The 26723-nt window shown below is 36.4% G+C and overlaps 1 protein-coding gene across 1 annotated transcript; it reads right to left on the bottom strand.

Moving 5' to 3' along the window:
* Positions 1 to 1530: 1530 nt before the first annotated feature.
* LOC129569267 (tyrosine-protein phosphatase 10D-like) lies at positions 1531 to 2300 on the bottom strand. Its single transcript, XM_055447954.1, has 2 exons — positions 2220 to 2300; positions 1531 to 2127 (listed from the first exon to the last, which is right to left on the bottom strand). Exons 1-2 carry the CDS (start codon positions 2248 to 2250, stop codon positions 1547 to 1549), a joined length of 612 nt encoding a protein of 203 aa, XP_055303929.1. The 5' UTR covers positions 2251 to 2300; the 3' UTR covers positions 1531 to 1546.
* Between the last annotated feature and the right edge of the window lie 24423 nt (positions 2301 to 26723).

The raw sequence follows: 26723 nt of genomic DNA, 5'->3' as shown, positions 1-26723 counted from the left end.
TTTCGCGCGTGTCTATGTATGTGTATGTGTTAACGCCAGCAACCAGTCCACACAAAAGAAATCACTTAACAATTTTTTTTTTTTGCAATTCGGTTCTTTGTTGTCCCCTTTTTGCAAATTCGTATAGCTTTCAAGTGAGCTCTCTTTCACTCGCGTTCACCAGTCCTCTAATTCTATGATTTTCAAATGGTATTTCATTAGACGGTATAAACACACAAATATGTTATTGCTGTTACTGTGTTCAATTCAATTTGATTTTTTTTCTATATATATATGTGATCGATACTTTGGCCATTTGATTATGCGATTTTCGTATCGACCACAATGTATTCTATGTCGACAACTTTCTGTTTTTCTGGTGAATTAGTTACCTATTTCTTTAATTATTTTGGTGTTTTTTTGTTGTATCATTATTTCGTTTTTGGTTTGGTAAATATTTACTTTAACCAATTGTGCATTCACAACACCGTTTACGTAAATGTTTCGTTTTCTTTTATACGATTATTATTTGGGTCGACGACACAACGTCTTTTCGATGTCACACACAAAATGAAAATTTTGTTTTTTTTCCTTGTTTCGTTGAAATATGATATACACAGAACGACTGAATTCCTGGTTACAGTCAGATATAGTCAAAATTAAGCCGTTTAAATTTTTTTTTCTGATATTTAACGTTGACCTTTAAATTCACTAGTCAAACGAGATTTGTGCACAATGTGATTTCAATTTGGTTATACATCAAACCATTGATGGTTGTTTGGCGTTGATTTTTAGAAATCGCGATGCAATCAATGCTCACGACCAAAACAGAACCATCGAAGGTATTCTGTGCATCCCACTGGTAGTTAAATCACATTCAAATCCATGTCCACTTAAAATTTAAATATTCTTCAATTATATTCGATTTCTCATTGATTTTTCAAGTCTTTCGATATTTTGTGCACGGAAGTGGTGCCGATGTGCATGGTGATGGAGGATAAAAAACAAGCACAGAACACAGGATTTGTTAAAAAAAAAATATACAACAACGAACGAAAAATTTGTACGTGTCAAACTCGGACGACCGTTCCACACTCAGTGCTGAATGAAATAGCATATCCACTATGTTTATAGGCGCAGTTCAATCGTATATTTCACCTGATCGATGGCAACCATATCGTGGTCTCGCTCATTTCCATACATTGTTTATGCTTGCAGTCACATTCGACCGTCTCTGTCGTTCCATGTACGCTGTCGGCTCTATCAATGAGATTGCGTTTAACGCGCGTCGTACTAGCAACATATGGATTAGATGTGACCAATTTGACGCAAAGCCAACAATTCGTTAGGCTTGCGTCTGACAGTGCCATCTAACGAAGACAAAAACTACTAAGTTGACTGTATCAAATGGAAATTTTGTAAGTTGCAACGAAACAATGAAAAGATAAACTAATGAGTAAACAATTGAATAAAAATTGCTCTTCTTTATTCTTCGCAGTGTACATTTTTTTATTTTTCCATAATATTCGAGACTTGTTTTTAATTCTGCAGAAATCTCTAGCGTTAATTATTTCTCACGTGTAACATTTACAACAGCCGGCCATGACGAGACATTTCCAGATATCGTTTTCACTGCGACGTTATAGGTTTTACCCGGTTCAAAAATGTCATTATTGAAGTCGAACCACATCACCGGTTCATCTGTTTTCGGAACATAGTAGCTAACTAATGAATTTAGAATCGACACTTGATAACCATCGAATTCACTCATTCCCGTTGGTACTTCCCAACTTATGCGGAAGCTGTCTGACGTAAGAGATTCTTCGTCGACAGCCAAATTCACCGGTCTCAACGGGACAGTACGATAACTTGCACTGGATGGCAATGACACTCTATTTTTATGCACCGTTTGAACAGAGATGTTGTACTTTTTTCCGGGCAATAGACTTTTGAATGCAGCTTGTGCTTGAGCAGTTGGCTCGTATTCCCTCTGAACGAAAATAACATTTTCTTGTGCATCTGGTGGCACAATTGAGGCTCTGTAATGAGTAAATTCTCCAGCTGGGAAAGAGGTTTGCCACAAAACAAGCAACGACGTCTCATTTCTAAACCAAACGGTGATTTTTTCAATTTTATTCAGTTTTTCACCTACGAAATTTGAAATAAAATTGGGGAAATTAAAAGCGTTCAAAATCGAATCATTTAAATCGAGATTTTGAACAAATTTACATCGAACTCACTTATGATAAAGTTTTCACTGAAATTTGGCATGGATCTTTTTGTATCTCCAAATGAAGAAACGGACGGCGACACACTTTCCACAGAGTCAACTGAAGATACATCACTTTCAAAGCCACAGCAGATCTAATCGATGTAGGTAAATTTAAGACGAAAAAAGAATTGAACTGAAAATCGTTATCAAACCTCTTTAGTTCTTACTGGAGCCAACTAATGTCTTCTTCATAAATATATATTTGTACCATGAATATAATAATTAACCCTATGAACACTCACGTGAATTAAAACAAACATAATAATTAAAGCGAACAGTTTTATTTTCGATTCCATATCGATAGCCCAAATGAAATATCACTGAATGTTACAAAGTGGAAGCAAGATGATATGAGTTGCGTATAGTTTCTTCCGGTAGGAGTTCACAATCTAATTTTATATGACAACATTTTGATATGTTATCAAGAATGTGATGTAAAATGTTTCATATTAAGCGAATGAAATGCAAATAAACGTTTTTATTATTTTTTCGCCGGGTTTTAGCACTACATGGAATGTAGTATACATGAAATATAGGCTATTGTAATTGTTTTTTTTTACGAGAAAATTTTAAGGCTCTTTAGGCCACTTTTTTGGACCGAAAATTAATTCTTTTTTCTATCCAAAGTTCTAATTTGAAATGAAGCAATTACGCCTAGTTACAAAAATAAAATAAAATCTTGTACACGTAATTCTCTTTTGAGATAACTCAGAAAAGAAATTTCACATTATTTTAATTCCCAATGTGAAATAATGTACAATTCACATTCACATTGTAATACAAATGTTTCGCATTGAAAAAATTAATTATTTCTTTTTGCCTGTTCATTTTATTCGATTTCATCCAAGACGCAACGCCATCTTTCGAAATCGGGTGAGCAATTTGAATGATAAGCTCAAAGAGTTTGCCACTTCCACCGAATAATTTTGATGTACTTAATGAAAAAGTTGTGTGTTGTCCCATGAAATAAGCTTTATCGAACTTTATATGTGGCGCCATCTATTCAAACTAGATTGAAAACACACGCTTTCATGCACAAAGTCGAAAAGTCTATTTAAAACACAATTTGACTAAAAGTTTTCATAAAATTGGAAACGCAAAATGAAGAAGTGTCTTCGTTCTAAGAAGGCTAAAATTGATTGAAAATAAAACACTGCGAATGGCATTGTCGGTTTTATTTGTTTCTATTTGCTTGTTTTCAAAGTTAATGTTTATGATCATTGCATTGGAAAGATGCAATGGCAGTTCAGATGTCTTCGACTAGAACATAAAGATGCATTGCATGATGTGCGTAGATATTGACTACGAAAAAAACCGTTTTCGCAATAAAATTGGTATTCATTTGCAAATGATTATTGGTTTCGATGTTACGTTTATGGCATCCATTCACTGAAAACTACGACAATGACCGTCATTACGGCAACGACAGACAGTGTTTGCGTTTGGCATGAACGGGGCCTGAGTATCACTGAACCAGAGGCAAATGTGCGACTCCTGGCTCCTACGATTTTCATTCAATGGTATTTCCACGTCGCGCGAGCAAGCAAACCGAACGCAAAACAAGAAATGATATAAAATATGAACTTATGTAAGAGCCGCTGTAAATGGTTGGTTACTTTGATTTTCAACATTCAACGTCACGATCAATTCACATTCACAGCTCAATTTGCGATTTATGTGTGTATGTGGTAAATTGGCTGCCGTGTGCTACGAATCCAATGCCGAAGCAGCAGCAGCAGCAGCAGCAGTGTTTTTCATGAAACTGCTATTCAACTGCTTGATTGTCATAGCTCAAAGCATTTTAACGTGTAAGACACGTACATTCACATCGCTTTTATACTTGAGCTATGTCAAGTTTAAAAGTGCAATGACATTTTTTCTCTTTTGGTTTGCTGTTAGCTACCATTTTTACGTGCTTCACATAAGTGTGGTAAATTGCTTCTAACTCAATTTATTTCCCCGTCTTTCCACGCGAATACGCTACTTCATCTCTCTCTCTCTCTCTATTTCTATTTTTCTCTCTTCTCCGCCACCGTGTGGTGCAGAGTTGCAATCGGTTTATGTTATTGCATCAGTAGTGGTAATTTTAGTTGTTTTTAGTTGATATGAGGAAAGTTGTCTATTCTAGGTGCATGTGACAAGCGGTTTTCCTTCCCTTTGCCTATTGCTGCAACTGCGTGTCGTTCGTTTTTATTTGTTGCCGCCGTTTCTTTCGTACATAAATCCATTCTCATATGAGTTATGGCGAAGATATACTGCATGTTTAGCAGCAGCCCCATGAACTTGTTCTTGCTGGTTGGAATAAAATTGCTATTCTAAAGAAATCTCTGCACACACGCACACCGTACGCATTTCTCATAGAAACCGCTGCCACCTATTCCATCAATTACATCATACACTGCCATTTTGTGCTGTAGAAATGAAAAGAGATGGAAATGTTTTTTGTTCGCTTGATTCTTATGCGCACAATGAAAGTTAAACACATAAATTACAGCGACGACTTACGTAATGCTCGGCGTAATAATTGCCATAAAGAAAAGTACGATGGATTGAAGCAACACTTTGGGAGAAAAATCACGGTGCGAAAGATAGGGAAAAAGTAACGGAAGTTTCATATTTACCAGAATGTAATCGAGACCAACGACAATGGCATGAATTTCTAGTTTGCTTATGTATGGTGGCTCGGGGTTTTCCCCGAAAACAGAAAAAAAATCAATTTGAGTAATAAAAGAATTTTATTCGCAATAAATTCATTCTTCCCATTCCCATTTCTATCTGCTTGCCTAAATGATTTCGACTATTTTCGTCGGAAATATTCCCAAAATGATTTGTTTACCGAATGGCCCACGTCATTCGTGAGCAATGTTCTATAATTTCTTTGGCTGCTTTCGTTTTATTATTGGTATTGAAGTGTTTTGTTGTTGTTGTTGCTGCTGCTGCTTTTTTGCGCGATCGTCGAGCAGCGAGCTCGTTGTCGATGATGTTTGTTTTTGCTGTTTCGCCTCTTATTAAATCAATGTCCAAAGTAGGTCATTGCGCGAGCGCACGCAGCTCGAACACACAACAATCGTTCTGTTAATGTGTCCATATATTAACCTGTTGTGAGATGTGTTATTCTCTTTCTCTTGCAGCTATCATTTCGTATTGTTTTTTTTTCTCGCTGCTCTTCTCTTATTCATTTTCGAATCATTCCGCCTCGTGGTTCTTGTGCGCTTCGCTTCGGCTTATTCGCTTTTTCCATTACTTTGGGGCCTTTTCCATACGTTTCTCGTTCTTTCTTTCTTTTTTGTCTTTCGTTTCGTTTCGTTTCGTTCTCAACTCCACAACCATTTATAGAAGTAGATTATTAATGTGTTTGTATTAAATAAACATTATTTTCGTTTGAGTGCGCATTTATTTTGCGCGATGTTGTTTTATTTCTCATCACACGATATGCGTTTTAGTGACAATGTTAGCGAAGAGGGTCTTATTCTTTTCATCGGTGTTCACTTCTCTCGTTCGTGCTTTGTTTCTGCTGCTTTTCATACTCTTTTTTTTCAAACTGCAATTCAATTGCACTCAAGTACATACTTTTACTCCATAAAGTGCCTTTGCATTAAGTAGATAAATGATTGAATTGATATAAATGTGTGCATGTATGTGTGTGTGTGTTTCATGACAAGAATTACAAAATAAATTCAAATTACCTATTTTGTTTCGGTCAAATGCAGCCATCAATCGTTGAGCAAAATTAATGGTTTCAACAGAGAGAGAAATTATTTGCGACCAAAACTACAAAAAAAAAATAAATGAGAAAACAAAACTGAATTTTCTATTAACCAATTGGCGCACAAACACATTATTCTCGATGCAATTTCAAGAGCTCAATCACGCGAAAACATGTACGTGCGCATTTGCGCTCGCGTTCGATCGCAGAGACACAATTTATTGAGTGTCACCATTACCGCGAAACAATTGAATTGCAATTGATAATCCAAATGGAGCCAAAAGCAATGGAAACACAACTAACAGGCAAAGAACAAGCCGTTGCCCGAATGAGAAGTGCACGCGTGAGCACGTACATAATCATCATTATCCAAGGAATGTTAGCGCTAATTTCATTATTACCCATTACCGATTATACACGTGAAAATAGCACACGGAATCATTGATGACTTGCACACAAAAACCCAATTACCAGATACTCCACATATATTTGAATCACTTGTAATGTTATTTCCACTTCTTTTTTTTTTGCCTATTTCTCCGGCTCATTTACATGTAATTGCGACCGTTTCGTCGAAACCAATAATTGAATCCGTGGCAACAAGCAAGAAAAAAAAAACTGTAAACGAGATGGAGCAAACGCGGAAAAAAAAATCGAAATTAAACCAAAGTCCGTTGCAAGCACAACGAAGAACAACAACATCCACATGAATCAAGCGTGTACAGAGGAGAGATTTTGTATTCGTTCATTTTGTTTTTGTTGTTTTTGTCGTTGTCATGAAACTGGTGAGCATTAAGCTGCGATTGTAATGCGATCCGCAATTTATTGCTCGATATGAGTCAATGGGTATGAATCGAACAAGCCTCTCGGCATTTCGCCACGAGTTTGCGATGTCACATTTGTATCTTTAGAAATAATTGATTGCAGAATGTGGTTTATGGTCATCGATATCCAATCGGGCATCAGCCACAAATACGTTGGAATTGTGTAAATGGATAAATTCGACAGTGGAAACGGTACTCGCTGTGCGTGTTCGCCTAGGGTTTCGCGTTTAACGAAGTCTTTCTGCTATCGCCGGGCCAATTGTGCACGTAATCGGCCAATAGATTTGCATACAAAACTTGTTTACTTGAAAGTTGAAATGGCATGTGGAGAACAGCGATTGTTATTTGCCTTTCTTGACTATAATGATCAAAACCGCATCAGGTTTGATCATGTGAACGAAGACGACAAACAAAGATATAGGTAGAAGTAGAAAAGAGGTATCTTTCTCAAGTACCTTGCTCATGGCGATGGGATTCGTCTAAAAGGATTCGAATTGTTTCTTTTATGCAGTCGCGCATGAAATTCGAGTTCCGATTCCAATCACGGAGAAAGAAAGAAAAGAAGCACCGAAGAAATCCTTCCCACGCTAAATCATAACCAAAAAATGAGATCACACAGATATCGAAAAACAAATCGAATCGGATCGATCGAACGGTCGGGGAGAAATGAAATTTGCTACAAAAATACGACACCAAACATCAACCATAGACAAAAGCAACAACAGCGTGTCTCGAATAACAACAATCATCGGGAGGAAAAAAAAGGAGCAAAGAAACAAACAGATCCGTATGAAAGGAGTCTAATATTGAAATCAGGACAATCAACCGTTTCTCATTTTGTCACATTCTCTTCGGTTTTTCCGTGGCTAGACGGTTTTTATTCGACGACGGTGCATGTGAACATTTCTATTTCCGATAAAATTCGGATCAAAGTAGCAGAATCAAATACAATAGCATGACCACAATTATTATTCTCTTTTATTCAGAGAAAATCCTATAATTTCATTTCCTTCTTTTCGTTGATTCCGTGACACATCGTTTATTTTTCGTTCGATTACTCATCAGAAAAATAAAATCAGTTGAAAACACTTCATTCCGTTCAAAAGGCATTCATAAATATCGATATTTTATGCATATATTTGACACCCTTCCGGTTGATATTCGATCGCATCTCAACAAAATATTAAAATTTTATATAAAAATCCATTCATTTTGATCGGTTTCGATCGCCCATTGTTTGGGATCCTCATCGAAGGATTGAATAAAAGAAAAGGGTTCTTGTTGCTGCTGTTGTTGTTGTTGAAAGAAACCGAATTCAAACGATGAACCTTCCTATTCATACAGAGTATCTCAATCGTATTATTATTTTGCAATAATTTTTGACCTTGATCCCTTTCCTCCGATTCGAATCAGCCACAAACACTATTGATGAAGTGACATTTTGATGAATACAATAATAAAAGGGCGTACACAAAAATGCGTCTCATCATTTTGTGAAATTTGATTATTTATGATTTCTGTTCTGCATATTTATGTGTCTGACTATCTCTTCCTCATCTTTTAGCATATATACATTGTCTGGGACTGATGACATCTTGAAAACGATGGGAAAATAAAATTGAATGCACATAAAACCCAACCAATTTGGAATTGGTTGCACCGGCACAAAAGCAGAGAAACAATAATATTTTGTTAAAAGAATAAACAGTGAATAAAAATTAAAATAGATATGCATATGCATCAAGCGCATTACGAACGAGAAAGAGAGAACCGACGAAGGTAGAACGAAAATGATGACGGTTGAGTAGGTCAATTCAGTTGCGAGAATGTGTGTAGGTGCCTACCAGAGAATTATGTGAACCAAATTCTCAGCGTTTTTCTTCTTCTTCGGAAATTACGCAGCGAAAAGGCTCTCTGTCTACCTTGTGTGAGGGCAGGGGAAAGAGAAAAACGAAGCGAAAAAGAAAAGGTGCTTCATTTTTATGTGATTTAGTTTTGATTTCAAATTTTTATTTTTTGTCTCCCTATTTGTACAGCTATTCGCTTCGCTTCGCCTTTGTTATGTGCGCTCCTTCGCCCTTGATGCTTCGATGCAATATGTGTATAATATGCATTGTTCGTGTGTAGATGTTATGTTGTTATGTTCGACTGCATCTGAATGTGCGTTTATGAATGAAAAATTGAAAAATTAGGGGTGAACTGTGTGTCTGCCTGTTGCTGTTGCTGCGGATGATGATGATGACGACGACGACGAAGACGAGATGTACCGACAATGTGTAAATCGAATTGCTCGGTGAATCTATGAATGCCATCTACAGACGAGCACTGTCATGCTACAGCGATTGTGTGGGAATTTTTCACAGGTGGTGCGGAGCGATGTTATTTTTACTTGTTGCTTTTACTCCGTTTCTTACCTAGTTACACGCATTTTTTTTCTATTATTCAGCCGTCCTTGTGCACGACAGTATTGACGAAGACGACAACGGCAATGGAAGCGGCATTGGCGGCTGTTATAACGACCTAAGTAAACACTTGCAATTTATATTTTGAATAAATTGAAATGAAGAACGATAAACGGACTAGAATAAATGCGTCCTTCTTCAACCTTTGCCAGCGATAAATCCAAACGGAATTCCAATTGACTCTTGTTAACTAGGGCGATTTTATTATTCAATTAGAGCTAAGTACAATTTCTTCTGAAAATTTAATGGTATTGTTAAAATTAGACTAATGAATATGTTGAATAATTAAACTATGAATTTGATCAAGACGATTGTGTGACTGGAAATTCAAGTAGAATCTTCTTTTGTTCTAATTCTTAATCGAAGTACAACAGCCAATTGCCTTGAATTTATGCATTGCCCAATATTTCTTCAAATATTATTTGAATTTTCCAATAGCCACAAATTTTTCTAGTGATTTCTCATCTATGATCGTGGTTTCGAATTAAACAGGAAATTTCGACTCAAAACTCTTGAGTAAAGATTCTTTGTATTCAACCAGAAAAAAACTTAGGTTAATGTTTGTCCATTAAATCTGAAATTCAATATTTCCTCTAAGAGTTTGGACCACATGAAATCCAAAATAATGAAATGAGCGCAAAATAACCTGAAATTATGATCATCATGTATACCTCGGGGGAAAAAAAGTAAAATGCGGATCATGCGTGTGCAAATCCAAAATAAAAGCGGATGAAAACATTGTTGATTGAAGGACCTGAAATGAGAAATTCGATCTTTTTTCTCAATTTGCTAAGAAAATATTGTTATTTGACTACTGAACTCGCACTTTGGCTTATTTCCTGGGCAATACCGTATTTTTTCCCAAGCAGAAATAAAACAAAATCGTACAATAGATCATATGAGCAGCAAAATACCGATTCATTGTAATAATAACTCCATCAGAGTTCCTTTTGAGCTCTTGTGTGTTTGCGGTAGAACGATCTACAATTGAATTGAGTTTTAAGATTACGGATGTAGTTGAATTTGCACCGTTGCAGGTTATTAGTCCGTTAAGAATGGTTATTTCTTTCACTCGCATTGTGCAATTTCCTCCTGACCTTTTCAATCATAATGTTAGCTGTTGCGTTTGCCCTTCTGAAGCAGCCACCAAATTAAGAGATGAGAACCTTGTTGGTATCCTCTTTTTGTCCGTCGAATTGAGCATAATTGTATCAATTGATTATGTATTTTACGGTATCTATTGTTGTTATTTCGATATTTTTGCTGTGTTCGAAACCAGCAGAGAAAACATACATTTTTTGCCAATTCTTGGGCTCTATTCTTTTTGAGCAGGTACTGCAATTGCTCTGTTCTCATTCGTTCATTCATTTTTGTTCACTTTTGACGTATCATTTGCGAAAAAGCGATTAGAATGAATTACAGAGCAAGCGAGAGAGAAAAAAAATGGAAAGAAAAACCAAAAGTGATGCCTGGCTGACGAAAAAATTGAACAAACGAAAAAAATGAGGTTAACAACAATTCGAATGAAATAGAAAGAGGACAAGTACCAGCGTGAAGCGGGTGAGAGAGTGAGTAACCAGTACGAAATGGTTCTGAGTTAGCGTAATATTAACGAAAATGTATTAAGTAATCGGATGGCGGGCTATTCTTCCTCTCTCTCTCTCTCTCTCTCTCTCTTGCTTTCTGTTTGTGCGCTCCAATGCTGAGCGCAACTGTACACGAAATTTCACCCGACGATGAAGTAATGTTTCGTTTCATTGTAAAGTATTTTTCATTTCAATTTCGAGCCAAACTGAAATGGAGTGTGCACGCAATATGTGAGACAGAGAACGATCGCTGTACGGAGAAAATAAATAGCAACATTACACGATAATTGTTGGCAAGAGAAAGAGAATTTCAACAAAAGAATTTCTTTCTTTTCTTTCGTTTCATTTTTGTCTTTCTTTTCTTGATTTTAAGGTGTGTACCATACTGATTGTTAATATTCGATTCTGTTTCGTTTTTGTTTGGCAGAAGTTTGTTTCTCATTCTCATGTTTGTTTGTTTGAAATCGCAGTGAGTCGAAGAGTGAAGATTTGGTATTTATGTCATACAGCATTTGCTGATGTAATTGTTATCCATGGGAAAAATTGATGTTTATTTACTTGTGAGCAAGTTTCGAAAATACGGTGATTACGGAAATGCATAAAGGATGGCTTTCGAGAAAAAAAATTCTTTTTGGCTGGAGTTTGTGTTTACTTGTTTCATTCACATGAAGTACAAGAATACAATTACGCGCTGAACAGTTGTGCGATTGTTATTCTTTGGAAATGTTGAAAGCAAGGAATAGAAAAACATGGGCAGAATTTTCTATGCGCTCGAAGAAATTGTCCATGGTCAATATCGGCGAGTCACTGTGTGATCGAGTCAGTGTCAGAACGCAAATAGCGGTAAAAACTGCATTTTTTTTTAATCACTCAAGAACAAGAAAACTACGTGAACTCAGCAGAAAAACCAGATTAGAACCGGAAAAATTGAAGCAACATAAACTGCATCGCATTCTCCGATCTGATCACATCTTATACGTCTACTTTTTTTTACTGTTTCGGTCACGCCGAATGCGATTTGCAATAGTTTTTCGCATGGTTTTTCTTTTCTCCACGCGTCTCCGTCATCTCACGGCGCATTCAAGAAAAGCAAGTTACAGCGAAAATAATATGATGTTCGTTTGCTTGAAATGCGAGAATATGAGAAGATTGTGAAAATTGAATGCCCGCAGAAATTCAGCACAGTCGCTGTTGTAATATAAAATATATATCAAGTTATTTGAAACATGTTGCACTTCTTCCTGCCTCAACTTCGAAAACCCGACGTGACTCGTTCGCTTACATTTTTCTCTCGTGTACGAATCGCGCACGTACTTTTCAATGGCAAAATCCAAAACTGTCTTTATTACATCAGTGGGCAGAAATATGTGTGCGTGTGTGTGTGTGTGTGTGTGTTGAGAGCGTTCGCGCGATTACAACGTTTGATTCATCTGTTCGTTAGCCAGAATAATCTATCCCAATGCATTCTCACCGCGTGTTGGATAAATGATACGATTTACTTTTTTTCGCTCTACACTTCTTCCTCTTTAAATAACCGCATGCATACAGGTACTTGTTAGCTTATATCATCTGAAGTGATGAAATTGTACAACTCTCATCGTCAGTCAACGGTACATTGAAGGTCGTTGTGAATATAAATATATTATCTCGCTCATACGCGCACGCGTCTCATCTAACTGAAACGGAATACTTTAGTGTATCATTCGGCAGAGCGGTATCGTCAAACTCGTTTGATCTACACTGGCAGCATGTATGGGCGACCAAGAGAGGGAGAGAGAGAAAAACGAAAAAAAAAAGTATTCGCTAACAACTTTATTTGTGTTGTTGTATTCATTTGGGTAATTTGAATTGGTTCGAGCGACAGCATCGACAAACAGATGACAAATCCCGTTGAATGGACAAATTTGCACGTTCATCTTCTTGTTTACTTTTACTTGATCTATGTCCCGCTGTTTCGTACCAGTGATTCGATAAATATTTTGACCACGAAATGAATTTTAATCATTATTATTAGCAACTTGGATTATGGCAATAGGTTTTGCTAATAAATAATGCGCGAATCGTACGGTGAGAGAGAAATGACATTAATATTTTTATTTTTATTTTTCAATCGTCTTGTATTTCATTGGTCAACTCAAATTACATTGGCGAGTTCATATTTCAGAAGAAGAAAAAAAACTTCTCCCACGAAACGGAAAACAAGTCGATTGACTTGAATGTGGCCCCAATACAAGGACAAATCGTGCCGCAACGACATTAATTCAATTAGATCAATCGATGACAGCAACAATTGTTGCATGCACTATTTACGCTCTGTCCCGGCTCGACTCAAGCATACTAATCATGTGCGCGCTCTGCACTCGTTCAGTTCATTCAAATTCATGAGTTCGATAGCCACTTCCATTGTCATCTCTCAATTTAACACTCACGATAACTCTTGGAAATTATGCAAATCTTATGTGTCGACGTCGCCACCATGGCGAGGCTCTCTTCAATTTGAACGAACAACAAAAACAGCACTCCGTCTCAATAATTAAATTAATGCATCGCGACTCTAAACAAATTATATTTGACTCCTAAGCCAATTATCTGTTAACTTCCTCTTCATGCTCATTGCTCTGTTGTGTGATCGATGCTCATCTCGATGAAATGTATGCGAGTACGCGCACACTTCGGATGACGCCACCGAGAGTTAATTGCATGCGGTTGAATATCAATTTGATTGTGAATGAGCATAATAAAATACTCAAACGACTGTGTAAACGTAAACAAACGAGAACAGGAATATGCGTGTCAAATCAATATTTCTAGAATTTTCATTCTGATGCAAATCAAACAATCAAAAACGATCTTTGTGATGCAAACAAAACTCCACCTGCAATTTAACAACATGATGATGAGTTCAAATTTAAAAAAAAAACGAAGAAGAATCGAACAATGTTTGATTATATCTTATTCAGTGAGCAAAAATGTGCGTCCAATTTCAAACGATCAACGAGAAAAAAAAATAAAAATTTCCAATAAAAAAAATTCCGATTCCCACTGATGGTGTACCCTAAAAGTCCATACTAGATTCCAAAAGTAAACGTGTTGCCCAAACCGTTACACATGAAATTGCGTCGCAAAAATTTATAAAAATATCTCTGAATGGGAATGGCTCAAACCAAATAGATCGTCGCTCTTCGTCGTTGATATATTCCAAAACGAGTTATTGTCCTTAATTAATAGGTAAATATTTGATTTTGCATTGAATTGAACGCGATACAGAGCCGATGTGTTTGTTTATCTTGTTGATTTCACTGTGAGTTAGCAGTCGGTTGAATCATTTTTAGCACTACATGAAATGTAGAGCTACTAATCTGCTTTTTTTTCTAGATACTTTTCGAGTAATGAAACAAATTATGGTGAATTTGAATTTTATGCTCATATTTTTTACACAACATATCAAAGCGCCAATCAAGTTTTTATTATCAAATATTTTTTTAAAAATTACATTAATCCTTCGTATAGTATTTTTCTGAGTCTTGAACAGAATTAAAGTGATTTTAGATTCTATGCTCATATTATTCATTTAATTCAAACCAAAGGCAGTTTATTTCAAAAAAGAAATAAAACCAAGATCTTGTGATTCATTTTGAAAATAAATATATTACTTCAAAGTTACTTTGATGAAATACATTTCATGTAGTGCGCCAAGAAATAGTTTGTTGTGAAACAACAAAATAGATTAAATAACTAGAAACTCAAGAATGCAGAGCGGAGCGAAGTCTTGTTTTTTCTCTTCTCATTTCGGTGCGACATCGCAACACATTTCGTCGTGTCTTCGAATCATAACGACAAATCATCCACAATTATCGCATTTATATGGCACATGACTTGTTTTTTTCTCCTTCTTCTACTTCATACAACTCGTGTCTCAAATCTAACGAATTCCAATTCGCACCGAAATCATACGCAAAGTCATGTTAGATTAATTTACATGTGAACCCTGTTGAAGTAGTGATTTATTTGCGCTGAAACATTTCTCGTACTCGAACCGAATCACTAACTTCTGTTTTTTCCGTGATGTGATTTAAAGTGTATTTTTTTGTGTTTGTTATTTAGTTCGTTTTCGTTCTTCATGAAGCAAATTACGGCTGTGCATGACGCATACGCACAGATAATCATTCTCATTCCCTTTCATAACTCTCAGTCACTGTTGCTTTTTTCGGCTGTTACTCGGTAAGCCGTTTTTTTTCTCTTTCTCTCTCTCCAGTTGAAATCTTGACAGCCATAATAAATGCGCTTATTCACTGTTGTCTTATCCTCCTTTTCGGTTTCATTTGTATTGGTCAAATATGTTGATCATATTTACAGAGATCAGTGTGATTTAAAGAGAGAGAGAGAGAGAGAGAGAGAGAGAGAGAGAGAGAGAGAGAAAGAGAGAGAGAAAGAAAGAGAAATAAAAAAGCCGCGAATCAACGACACAAAGAGCCGTGTAACCATTTGGTTTTGCTTGTTCTTCCACCCATAATTGCTTGTGTCCACTCTTTCGATGCCAGAACAAACGAAGCTAAAATAAAAAAAAATCAAAACGATATAAGTAAAAGGTTTCACACTTTGAATTATTCAAATATAGGTATATAGGTTTTTTACTCGAGTTTTATGGTATCCATTGAATTGTTGCTGTAGAAAACTAAAAATGATTTCTGATCTCTGTCATATGAAAGCCGATTCGGATTTCTCACGTTGAACTAAGCCAACAATTTTAGAGATTGTTCCGCAATTGCGGGTTAACTCACACAGTACAGACGGCAATTTATTAAGATGTACAATTTTTCCGGAGCATTTGTTTGTCTGTTGTCGCTGGGAAACAGGAAATTTCATTCAAGCGCGACACCACATAAGAATAACTCTTAATCTGAATTACTAAAAAAAACTGTGTATGTGTGCTTCGTTTGAGTTCTAAGAAGAATATCGGGAGGCAGTGAGCGCGCGCGCGCAGAAAAGAATCTTCGAACAATTTCAATTTTTATTCACCGCTTTGTCACCCAGTCGACCCACATAAACGGTGTGAATTGTTTACATCCATAACACTTGCTATTTTTGCAAAGTCTGTGTAATCCACCCAGATATCGGACACACCAAACGATGTGCAAATTGACGTGTGGTACGGATTTTTTTCTGCTGTCTTCATCAATGTTGTTTTTTGTCTCTTGCATCTAAAATTACACATAATTGAGTAAAAGACGGTCAACGGCAAAATTATCACTCGAATCCACTTTGATCGGCTTACATACACACACACGGACAACTAATGAAAGCCGCATCGAGCACTCAGTGAATAGTGCGTATTCTTTCTATGTAAACATTTTTTTCCAAATGGCCCACCGTTCAGGCGAACAAATCCTGTTCCGCATGATCTGTCTTTTTTGATGTAAAGTCGAAAAAATTGCGAACCAATATCGTATTTAAAAAATTTTGTTGGCCATTATTCATGGTTTTTCTGTATTCAGCAAAGCACCAAATTAAAATGAAGAGAAAGACAGAGAAAATACAGAATAACCATTCGCCTCTCTTTTTTTTTTCGTAAAAAGTGCTAATTTTTTCTTCGCGTGTTATTAAAAGTAAGGAAAAAAAAATGTTTCGCGCAAAGTTGTTTTTCAAGTATTCCATAGGTATTTATACTCTTTTTTTTGGTTGGTCGTTGAGCATTTTTGGTTGGTTCGCTCAGTCGTTCGTTCGTTTTGCGGTGTGTCTTTTCCCCCAATCTGGTTGTCGTTAACATACAAATTAAACTTTTTCGCTTCGAATTATTATAGCCGAGGTTTTTGACCCGATGATAGAATCGTGAAATGTTTCGAAGCAAAGGCAACTGCAAAAAAAGAAATATGACGAAATAAAGATTTGCACAAAAGAGACAGAAAAAAAGTGTATTGGTCTTCTTTTGACCGTTTTTGTCATTTTATGATCGCTATCATCACGATAAATCGATACATTTTTGGTCTTTTACCAATGGTCAATCGCTTTTATATGCAAAGCCATCCATTCCATTCGAAAAATTCTAAAACAAAAAAAAATCCTTTTCATTATTATTTTTAGCTTGAAAACCAACCGTAGCCATTTTCTGGGTACCTGTTTTTTTTTTATTACTCCGCTAGCAGGATAAAACCGGTGAGAATTTTAAATTAGTTCATTAGCTGCCATCCAATCGAACAATATCATCTATTTTACAAGCAAGCGCGTTATAAATCACGTTTTGGATTTGTTTGCCTGCTCGTGTACACGCTATTGATTAATTATCATCTGACATTTGGAAAAAAAGACTCCATCTTAATTATTGCCAAGTGTATAGCTCCTAATTCTTTCAGAAGAAAGCGATATATACGTTTTTTTGGCATTTATGCGAATCAATGAATGTCCGTTGAATCAATGAAATCAATTCTTCAGTTCTAGAAAAAACTCACTTGATTTGATGTACACGATGGATTGACATTTCTGATTGATAAATACTTGAACGCTCCTTCTGATTGAAGCACTTTTGAGAACGAACATTTTATAAAAAATTATCTCGTGTTTGTTTGTTTTTTTTTTTCGAAATAATTTCAAAAGTTGACAGTTCACTTGATGGCTCAATGTTCATTTTGATTTATTCGGTATTTTGTTTTAAGGTTTACGTCTTCACCTTAAAACTTCATTTCGAGCTTTATTTATTAAATCAATATTCGGTTAAATGACTCATTCTGTGCGTCCTGTAGCTTCCGAGTTTCGTACACTTTCAAAATCTACTGGAATTGGGAAAAAGGTAGAAAAAAACCTGCTTGTATTCGTGGCAAAACACCTGTTTCTACGAGACGAAACCTAGACAAACCGGCTCAACGGAAGCGAATATCATTAGAGCTGCGTGGCAATTCATCGAGTCGTTCGTATATGATTGAAATGATTGTTTTCTAAAAGCCATGAGCAAATCGTGTATCCGAAGCACAAAATTAATGGGTGTGCGAAGAATTTATCGGTTTTTAAGGTAACTTCAAATTACTACGTCACAATAATCTGTGAGTGAGTTTCAAAGTCAAAGGGATTTGGATTGAAGACTGAAACAAAAAGTCGACGAAAATGATGGAGATTATTGTTCATTCCGGTTCATTCTGCGTATAATGGTGTGTTTAATTAACGTTATTAGCTCGTATATCGCAAGCAATTCATCTATAAAACAGAAAAAAAAAATAGAGAGTACAACTTTGGGCTTCAAAGTAGAAACAATCTTCTGAAACGCATGAGTATCTATCTTGTTTTGGTCGGTCGTTCATTCGAATTGGGAAAAAAAAGACTACGATTTTTGGATATAGAACGATGCGAACAAAATTTGTTCAAATATGACTTTGGCAAAACTAAAATGAATTGGCAATATTCTTTGCGGGCTGTGCACATTCTGCGGTGTGCGCAAGAATCCATGTTGTTGATACAATACCGAAGCGCTTTTGATGAGTAATTACATCGGTTTCAGTACACGGAGCGAACAAAGTGAAAAAGAACAATAGACTCTGCTTACAATAATAGACGTAATTTTGCTCGGCGTAGAACATCAAATGTATTACAAACACTAGAGCAACAGCAGAAAAAAAATTGAAACAAGTTATAATAACCATGATATTTACCATGGGTTTTGCACTCCAATTTTAATTGGTTTCTGTTTGTTTGTTTTGTTCTGTTCTATGTACTCTCTTCCATTCTGTTGTGATTTTTATGATCATTACTTTTCTTGTAGCGCCATCAAATAAGTTGTTTTTATTTCAACCATTTATTTTCTGCGCGATGTACTTTTTTTCTTTCCGCTTCTTCCTTTCGTTCTTCGATCCCACAATTATTAAAATCTGAATCGAATCACATCATGTGCCTATCCAAGTGAGATTATCATCTGACAGCGTATTAGCTCTTGGAATTCAATCGGATCAGTTTTTAAATTGAAAAGAATAAAACAAAAAACCAAACTTTTTCTGCGTGGATTTGTCATCACCTTAGGCAAATGCCGTCAAGAAGACACTTTTAAGCCGGCACAAAAAGGTGATTTTCATGTTCAAATGCCTTTTTTTCTAACCAATTCAGTGGTCGGATATACAGTTAATTTAATTTGAATTGCCAGATAAGATTTCGTTTGATTGCGATCACCTGAACCGCGCGCGCGACTCAAGACATACGAATCAAAAAACAAATATTAAAGAAAATAAAACAGGCAATGCGTCGCCGTAAAAATCAAGCAAGAGAAAATTATACACACGCAAACGAAATCCGTTTTAATTTCCCGTCGCTGATTATAAAAAGCATTGAATTGCGTTGGTTTACATTAAACCCGATTGAAAATTGCATTGGCTTCATTCGGACATATGCGCGCGCCATGCAGATTGACGCAACAAAGTAATGAAGAAAGGCATTTGATTGCCCATCCAAAAAGAAAGAAGGTGAAAAGCAATGCGAAACGGGAAAGAGTTGGCACGCAATAGGAGCAGAACGAAAATTGAGAATGAGCTAATGTATGCGCGCGCGCGCGCTCGCGCGCATCTTCACACAGAGAAGAAAAGAAACAAACTCGTTCTCAAGAGCCAAGAGTATGTACATTTGAGTGTGCATGTGACAGGTGCACTAATATTTTTCTTCTTTGCTGAACTTCTTTTATCTATTTGCATACAAACGAGCAAGTAAAATGAGATTACATAAATTCATATTTGCGGCATAGAAGCAGCAGAAGCAGCGGCAGTTGCTCTTCTCTCAACAGCAACGTTTTGGCCACGCAATTACGACCGAGAAGCCGAAGAATAAGATTGAGCATTAGATGCAACTCTCATGCGAACATAATCAAGCCGCCATTAGACTGCATCGTGCGCAAAACAAAAAAAAAAGCACACAAATGCCATTTATGCTGATCTCAAACACAATTATTGTAATTTGCGTATGAGCAAAAAAAAAAAACACTCTCGCACAAAAAAAGCTCTACGCTGCACAAAAAAGAACGCTTAAACAAAAAAATATCGATGGAACACAATGCGAAGCATCCACGATTAATTAACCACACATGCTTTGAAGATCAAGAAATCTACTTTTTATGATGATGATGTTAATTCGCATCTTCGAATGCGGTTCCGTTTGAGAATGTGTAGTTTTTTGCTGTTTTTTTTCTCGCCGTCGATCTTGCGATTGTTTTAGTTCATCATTCCACATTCTGAATCGAATGGGCTTTCAATTCGCATCGAAACGCATTTCGATCAATAAAATCATAAATTTGATTTGGCTTAATTTTTCAACATTGGAATCATGGAACAATCTCAGCCAAGGAATCTCCATTATTACGTCCAACGGATTGCATTGAAAATGGCTAACGGAAATTTGTGATCCATTTGAAATGAAATAGCAACATTTTAATGCGCATGCATCAATCCGACAGCTCACACACATCTGCCCAATACAACTAGTTTACAATGATTACACGCAATCAATCTGTTTCCTTTTGTAATTGTGAAGTAATACCGATTTATGGCCATCATCACCTGGAACATATACACACACACTCAATAATGCCGTTCATTCGCACATCCATTTCTATGGCCATTTAATTCATTTGTTCAAACTCTATCCCAATTCCCATCCGATGTGTGTTGTTTTTTATCTGATTCGAAATCCAATAAAAACCGTAATCAAATCAAATCATATTCGTAATAATCGCAAATAAATAACATTCACATTATGGATTCGATAATCCACTAGATTTTCTCTATTGACGGCGTTTGGGGACGGTGGCGGCGACCAATCAATGTCGAATAAACGCCCAACATTAAAATTTACATTTCATTTTATTGAACCATAATAAAGTCGCTTAGTTTTTTTCATGGGAAATTATGAAATCATTTCTTTTTTTGTAAATGCATTAAATGGGCACACTTTATGACAATTGTTACCATTTGCATTAGGTTCCCCATAAATTCTCAGGTGGAGTCTTTTGGCTATTTTATTTCGGCCAAATGTACCGTTTGTTTGTCGCATCGGTCGTAAATCGCATTGAAGTTTGAAAGAAATGACGCTGATCTGTGCCAAGAAGAAAAGAACCACACAAACATACTGGACAATGGACGATCGGCATGAATTCGTCTCTGATTACCTACATCAATCGTATCAATTTCTAAAGGAACGAATTGATAATAAAATGTGATAATATTTTTTTTTTTGTTTTTTTTTTTGTTTGAACTTTTTTGAATATGAACAGGTACAACTCGTCGATTTTTTTTTATTCTTTTTCTCCTTTCGAATAGATATCTCGTTGACAAAAGATTTTGGAATTGCTTTACCATCCAAGAAAAGAATATTTTGAAAAGTCGTTTGTATTCCAAATTGACAAACTAATGGATCGATCCATTCGGTCACGATCATTTTTCATGCGATTCTTTGTAACAACTCACAACAATTAACATGCTATCTGAAAGAAAAATGCAAATTCAAAACTGGCTTATGTTACTTTGTCGATGGTGTATTTGATAAAAGAATGTCAACACGTGTGAGAGCTCTTTGGAGTGTTTTAGAACTCTTTTGACCATTTGATACCATTGTTCGATTAAATTAGCATTTGTTTTAAGGCTAATGATGATGTGGCAAGCTTTTTTGCTCTATATCTACGTAAACATCGCAATCGATCGGAGCTTGAGTTTGTGATCAACCGACAAGTGGAAAGGTGCATTATGTGAAATATCTTTGTATAATATTAGTTAATCGCGATAATTGGCTACATCGAATAAAAGTTGATTTGGCTGTTGTTAGTATTTTAAATCAAATTATAATTTAAATCAGGCGTCATCGAACGTAACGGGACTGTGGTGTTTTTTTCTTTTTCTTTGCAGACGAATGCAAAATGTCGCTTATGCTTTATTCTGAATATTTTTTGCCTATTCCCAAAATTCGTCTCAAAGATTCTCTTTTTTTTTTCAATTAATTGAACCAACAACGCAAAAAATAATCAAGTTCTCATCATAGATTTGGTCTTGTTAAGTGAGAAAAAGTAGAGAAAGAAAGGAGACATATAAAATTAGAAAAGGGTTTCGCTTTGTTAGCATGAATCAAATCAATGTACACATAAATCTTGTAAAATGAATGAAACAGAATTTATGATGAAAATTTTGCTCAGTCAAATGAAGAGCTAATAAGCAATAAAATAGGCGAAAAAATAATAATGATATGAACTACCGTTCATTGTAGCCTACGATCGTTCTTTCACATGCGCCGCAACCAATCGCATGCTAAATAACAAATGGGAAATTATTGTGAACAAGAAAATTCGACGATGTGAAAAAAGTCAGTGATACAGTTAATTATTTTGCTCTAGTCAGCGGAAAAAAAAAATGGATGAAAAGGCGAGGGAAAAGAAAATGCGAACAAGAAAGAGAAAAAGAGAAAAATGTTGCGTATCGAATGTGCGTAGCGATTGCGACGAAAATCGTTGTGATCAAAATAGTTTTATGTTGTTCATCAAGAACATCAAAGAGTCTATATGGCGAAACGGCCAATTGAATCTCAGCTCGGTGCTTACAAAGTCATCGACAGAGCCGGTTCAGATACTAAATCAGATATACATCGTTTCTTCTAAATGTATCGTCTTAAGCGACGACGATGACGACGGCGAAGATAGGATGTTGTGCGCAATACATTCGGCTTAATACTTGATAACTTTGTGATCAACAGAACCCGAACATAATAGGAATGGAAGTGAACCTACCCAACCGGTACTAGGTATGTTGGCAAACAAAAGTTAGATCCAATCGACTTCATCTCTCGTTCTCGAGTAAAAGTATACGTGTATCAGCAATGATGCAATGCCTCGCATACATACAGTTACAGCGCGTTTGCTGTGTGCGCATTTGTGTGTATCAGCCGAAGCGAACGGCAGTAAATCCGTTGAGTAAAATTTACAACACAATATAATAATAGCGTCAATGATGTTAATAGCATTGCAAGTGAATAAAGACAGAATTATCTATTAAATAATATTCTTTATTGGTTGCCTTTCTTTCGTTTCTTTTTTTCTCTTTCTATTTTTACGTTTGTAACTCAACAACAACAGCCCATTTGGAAGGCATTAGAAATAGAGACTGCAATTATAATTGCTTATGATGAGTGATTCTTTTGCACACGCATTCTTCGCCATGAGCATGTGTATGCGCGCACAGCGTATCGAAAATGGATGGAAGAGATGAACACGCAGCGAGATCAACTCCCAGCATTTTGCTCCATTCCATCGTTGGGCTAATGTAGTGGAACTGATGCTGCCGCGTAATAAATGTTCTAACCAATTAAAATTTAATTTCCCTTCCTGTGTTGATGATGTTGCGTTGCGCGCTATTATTCCCAAATATTCCGACTCTCAAGCACTGTGCGTTTTTTTTTTCGGCAATTGGTAATGAACATTTGCAGTCTTGACAAAAATGACTCACACACCTCATGCGACCGATCAAGTAAAAAAAAAATGTTCGAAACATTTATTGTCAGATTCGTTGTACGTGTGGCTCACAGTCGGTTTATTGTCCAAATTTCCACTGGCCAGTCAAGTTGACGTGAATTGAAGTGGCGTCATGCCGATGTGTCCAATCGAAAATATCAATGTCCGAGCAAATTTCAGAGTCACTTTTAATCGTAGAATCACTGGTAAAATTGACTCATTTCACGCACACGAACCAACCACATCGAGCCCTTACTGTTCGCAATTCAAATGTAAAATTGTAATAAAGAATAAATTTTAGTCAGTTCAATGATATGCAGGGAAAAGAATACACAGCAGATTGAAACAATTCAAAGAGAGTTCGTTTCATTGCACGTTTTTCTTTTCCTGCGCTGTGCAGAACAACAGTAGAATAAAAGCAGTAAAAAAAACAAAGAACACGAATCGGCGAAGAAAAAGAAGAAGAACAGCAGAAAAAACGATCGCAAAAATGTGCTTTTATTCAATTTTGATTCGGTAACAAAGAGAGAGAAAAAAGATTTTTTCTCTACAAAGTCAAAGTGAATAAATCGAGTGTTGAGCAAAGCAAAGCAAAGCAGAAAAAAAGCCCAACTCCATTGAGTGTACTGAGCGAACGAGCGTGTGTATTGTTGTGGAGAGCTGTGGTGTGTTTGAAATAAGTGAATAAGTGGAATGAAGTAAGGCGAAGACATGCATATCAAATTTGCGCAATACATTCAAGCTCAAGAGATTTTTGCACGCGGAGGTCATTGCCATCGACCGAAGTGCACACGTATCTTTCTCGCTCGGTGTGTCTGTGTGTGTGTCTCAGTACGTGTTCTGGGAGTTGCAAGAACATTTCTTTGCGCAATACACGTCGAGGAAAAAAGATCCAACTCGATTTGTACGCAGATTGGATATATATATATATATATATATATACTATTATGTACTTGTGCAAATGTACGATTCTCGGTTGGACGTTTTTTCGCTGCTTCTTCTTCTTCTTCTTCGTTTGCCATTGCATTGTAATATGGTATGAGTGCATAAGAACCAGAATTACATGTTCACTTTGATTGTCTTGTCTTGTCTTGTGTTGTCTTATCTCGCATTGTGCGCGACTGCCGCAGCCGAACGTATATCCACATAAAACTAACTGATGCATTAAAAGAGCTTTACATCGTGTGTTGCAATGAGCAAAAAAGAGTAAGCGAGGCTTTGTGAGTTGCTGGATTGTTTCTTTTTATTTTTTGTTGCTTTCTCGTTGCGATTCCATCGGGAAAGGGAGAGAATCGACAATTCTGACTGCGAAATGCACATGCAAGTACACACGACCGAAATCAAGTAGGCAAACGAAAAGAAATAAAAAAAAACTCGGCAACTAACAACAATGAGCAACAACAACATCTACGGCAACGAAAACGATTGTCGACATTTCCTTTGCATCTTCAGTTCAAGTGCTCTGAGCATATTGCTTCAGTTATTAACTTTGTGTACCGGTGCCATGTATGGATTTGGCAATGCGATAATAAAAAAAGGAACATTGAAATCAACGACGACGAAAAAAAAAACGAAGATACAATGCCAGGCTGGCATTGCCAGCAGACGGTTGCAATTTCGTTAGAACGGCCCCAAAATACACTCGCACACACACATGCACTTCGAATAAGCAACAAAAAAACGTCGAATGATGTGTTTGAATACGCAATCATAACCCGAAAACACACGAAAACATGCAAAGTATTTTCCGTAATGTTGAACAGGAATCGCAGAAATTTTCGCACTTCACAACAAAACGCCGAAATGAAATTAAGAGGAAGAGAGAGAGCAAGTGAAAGAAGAAGAGCGCGCCTCGTAAACAAAAAAGAAATAATTAGCAGGCTTGAGCTACAGCTGTGCTTCTGTTTTGCTGGATCGCACTGCACATCTGATGCACCAATTACATCTAACGAACGTTTTTCGTGGCAAAGTGCATCCGAGCTGCGCTCGCGCGCCGCGCACCGAGACGAAAATTGAAACAAAAAGGAATTTCACAAATCCTCATTACCGTCACGAGCATCGCTTCAGCTTGAAATGGGTTAATGCAGAAAAAAATACAAACGAACTCGAGACGAAAACATACGGCAAGAACAAATCGCTAGAAAATATTTATTGTCGGTCATTTTTTTGATTGTGGTTTCGTTTCTAAAAGGTCTTGACTTCACTTTCGAGGCGATTTTTCTTCGTTTAGTTAAGACGATTTTAACGAAAATGAATAAGACGCAACCAACAAAAAACGAATTAATTTTTCTTTCCTCCACAGCAAAGAAGAAATCAATTTATTATTTGCGCGTATTTATCATATGCTTATCTGATTTTAATATCAATTTACATAAAATTTTGAGTTTGCAAAATGACGCGCAACGTCAGAAAATCAATTTCTTCCTCGAGGAGGTTGATTGTTTTCTCGCTGCATTGCCGTATGGTTTTCATGCAGCTTTTTATTTCGCAACTGATTTACTTTTGTTGGTCCTGCAACATGTGCCTCTCATTGTAGCGCAGGAATTGCAGTGAAAGTGAACGAGTTTCATTGAAAAAGAGATGACAAAGGATGACTGAATCTGAATGTAATGACTTTTTTTTCATAAAAGACCGTCGTTCATTGGGTGGAGAGATACATGAAAGAAAAGCACCGATGAAATGCTGTTGACATTGCGGATTAGATGACTTTGAATAGAACGAAAAAGTGCACGGCGCATGACGAGCAAAACAAATCAGCTTTGATGGATGCATGCAACATATGGAATAAAATAGTGATTCGCTGCTTCTTTGACTGATGTTTTGCCGATTCTGTTCAATGATTTATGTAATACTATTAATTGTAGTATAATATAACTGTACTAAAAGAACATTTTTTTTTTCGTAATCCCTCTTCACATACACACACACACACGTACATACATACATACACTTGGAATTACACGAAAAAAAGCACGAAAGAAATAAAATTTATTATATAGGCTATTATTAGCTGCTGAGTTCCTTAGCTGAAAATGCAGTGAGCCGCATGTTGTCGAACAAGTGAATGAAATATCCAATAACAACAACAACAAACCGTAAGCTTTGGAGCAACAAATGCAGCGAATCAAAGCAAGAACACACGAAAAAGAAGCCTAACGAAAAAACGAAGAACATTGCATTGAACATGTACGTGAAGTTGAAACAAATGCCGAGTAATCTGTCGAGTGCCAGAGATTACATCACATATTTTATAAGAAAAGTATTTCCTATGTTATTTTCTATGACTTTTTATAATGCGTCTTTATCCAAACATAATCTCTGGGCGAATGTGCATTTTTGCCCACATGCGCTCGATGTGTCGAAAAGAAAAAGAGGTGTTTTTGCCCCCATCGAGATGATTTAATCAGTTCAAAAGCAAAAACAAAGCAGAGTTTTCCATA

The sequence above is a fragment of the Sitodiplosis mosellana genome, unplaced genomic scaffold (assembly GCF_009176505.1).
Source record: "Sitodiplosis mosellana isolate CC-2019 unplaced genomic scaffold, AAFC_SMos_1.0 Smas_scaffold_30, whole genome shotgun sequence".
Taxonomy (NCBI): domain Eukaryota; kingdom Metazoa; phylum Arthropoda; class Insecta; order Diptera; family Cecidomyiidae; genus Sitodiplosis; species Sitodiplosis mosellana.
Note: the sequence above shows the minus strand (reverse complement) of the source record. Positions and strands in the feature narration are given on the sequence as shown.

What these genes read in the sequence shown, in the direction of transcription:
- LOC129569267 (XM_055447954.1), bottom strand. Translation starts at nt 2,250, where the DNA reads ATGCCAAATTTCAGTGAAAACTTTATCATAA. An exon ending in CAGTGAAAACTTTATCATAA is followed by an intron (nt 2,128 to 2,219) that starts GTGAGTTCGATG and finishes CAAATTTCGTAG; the next exon opens with GTGAAAAACTGAATAAAATT.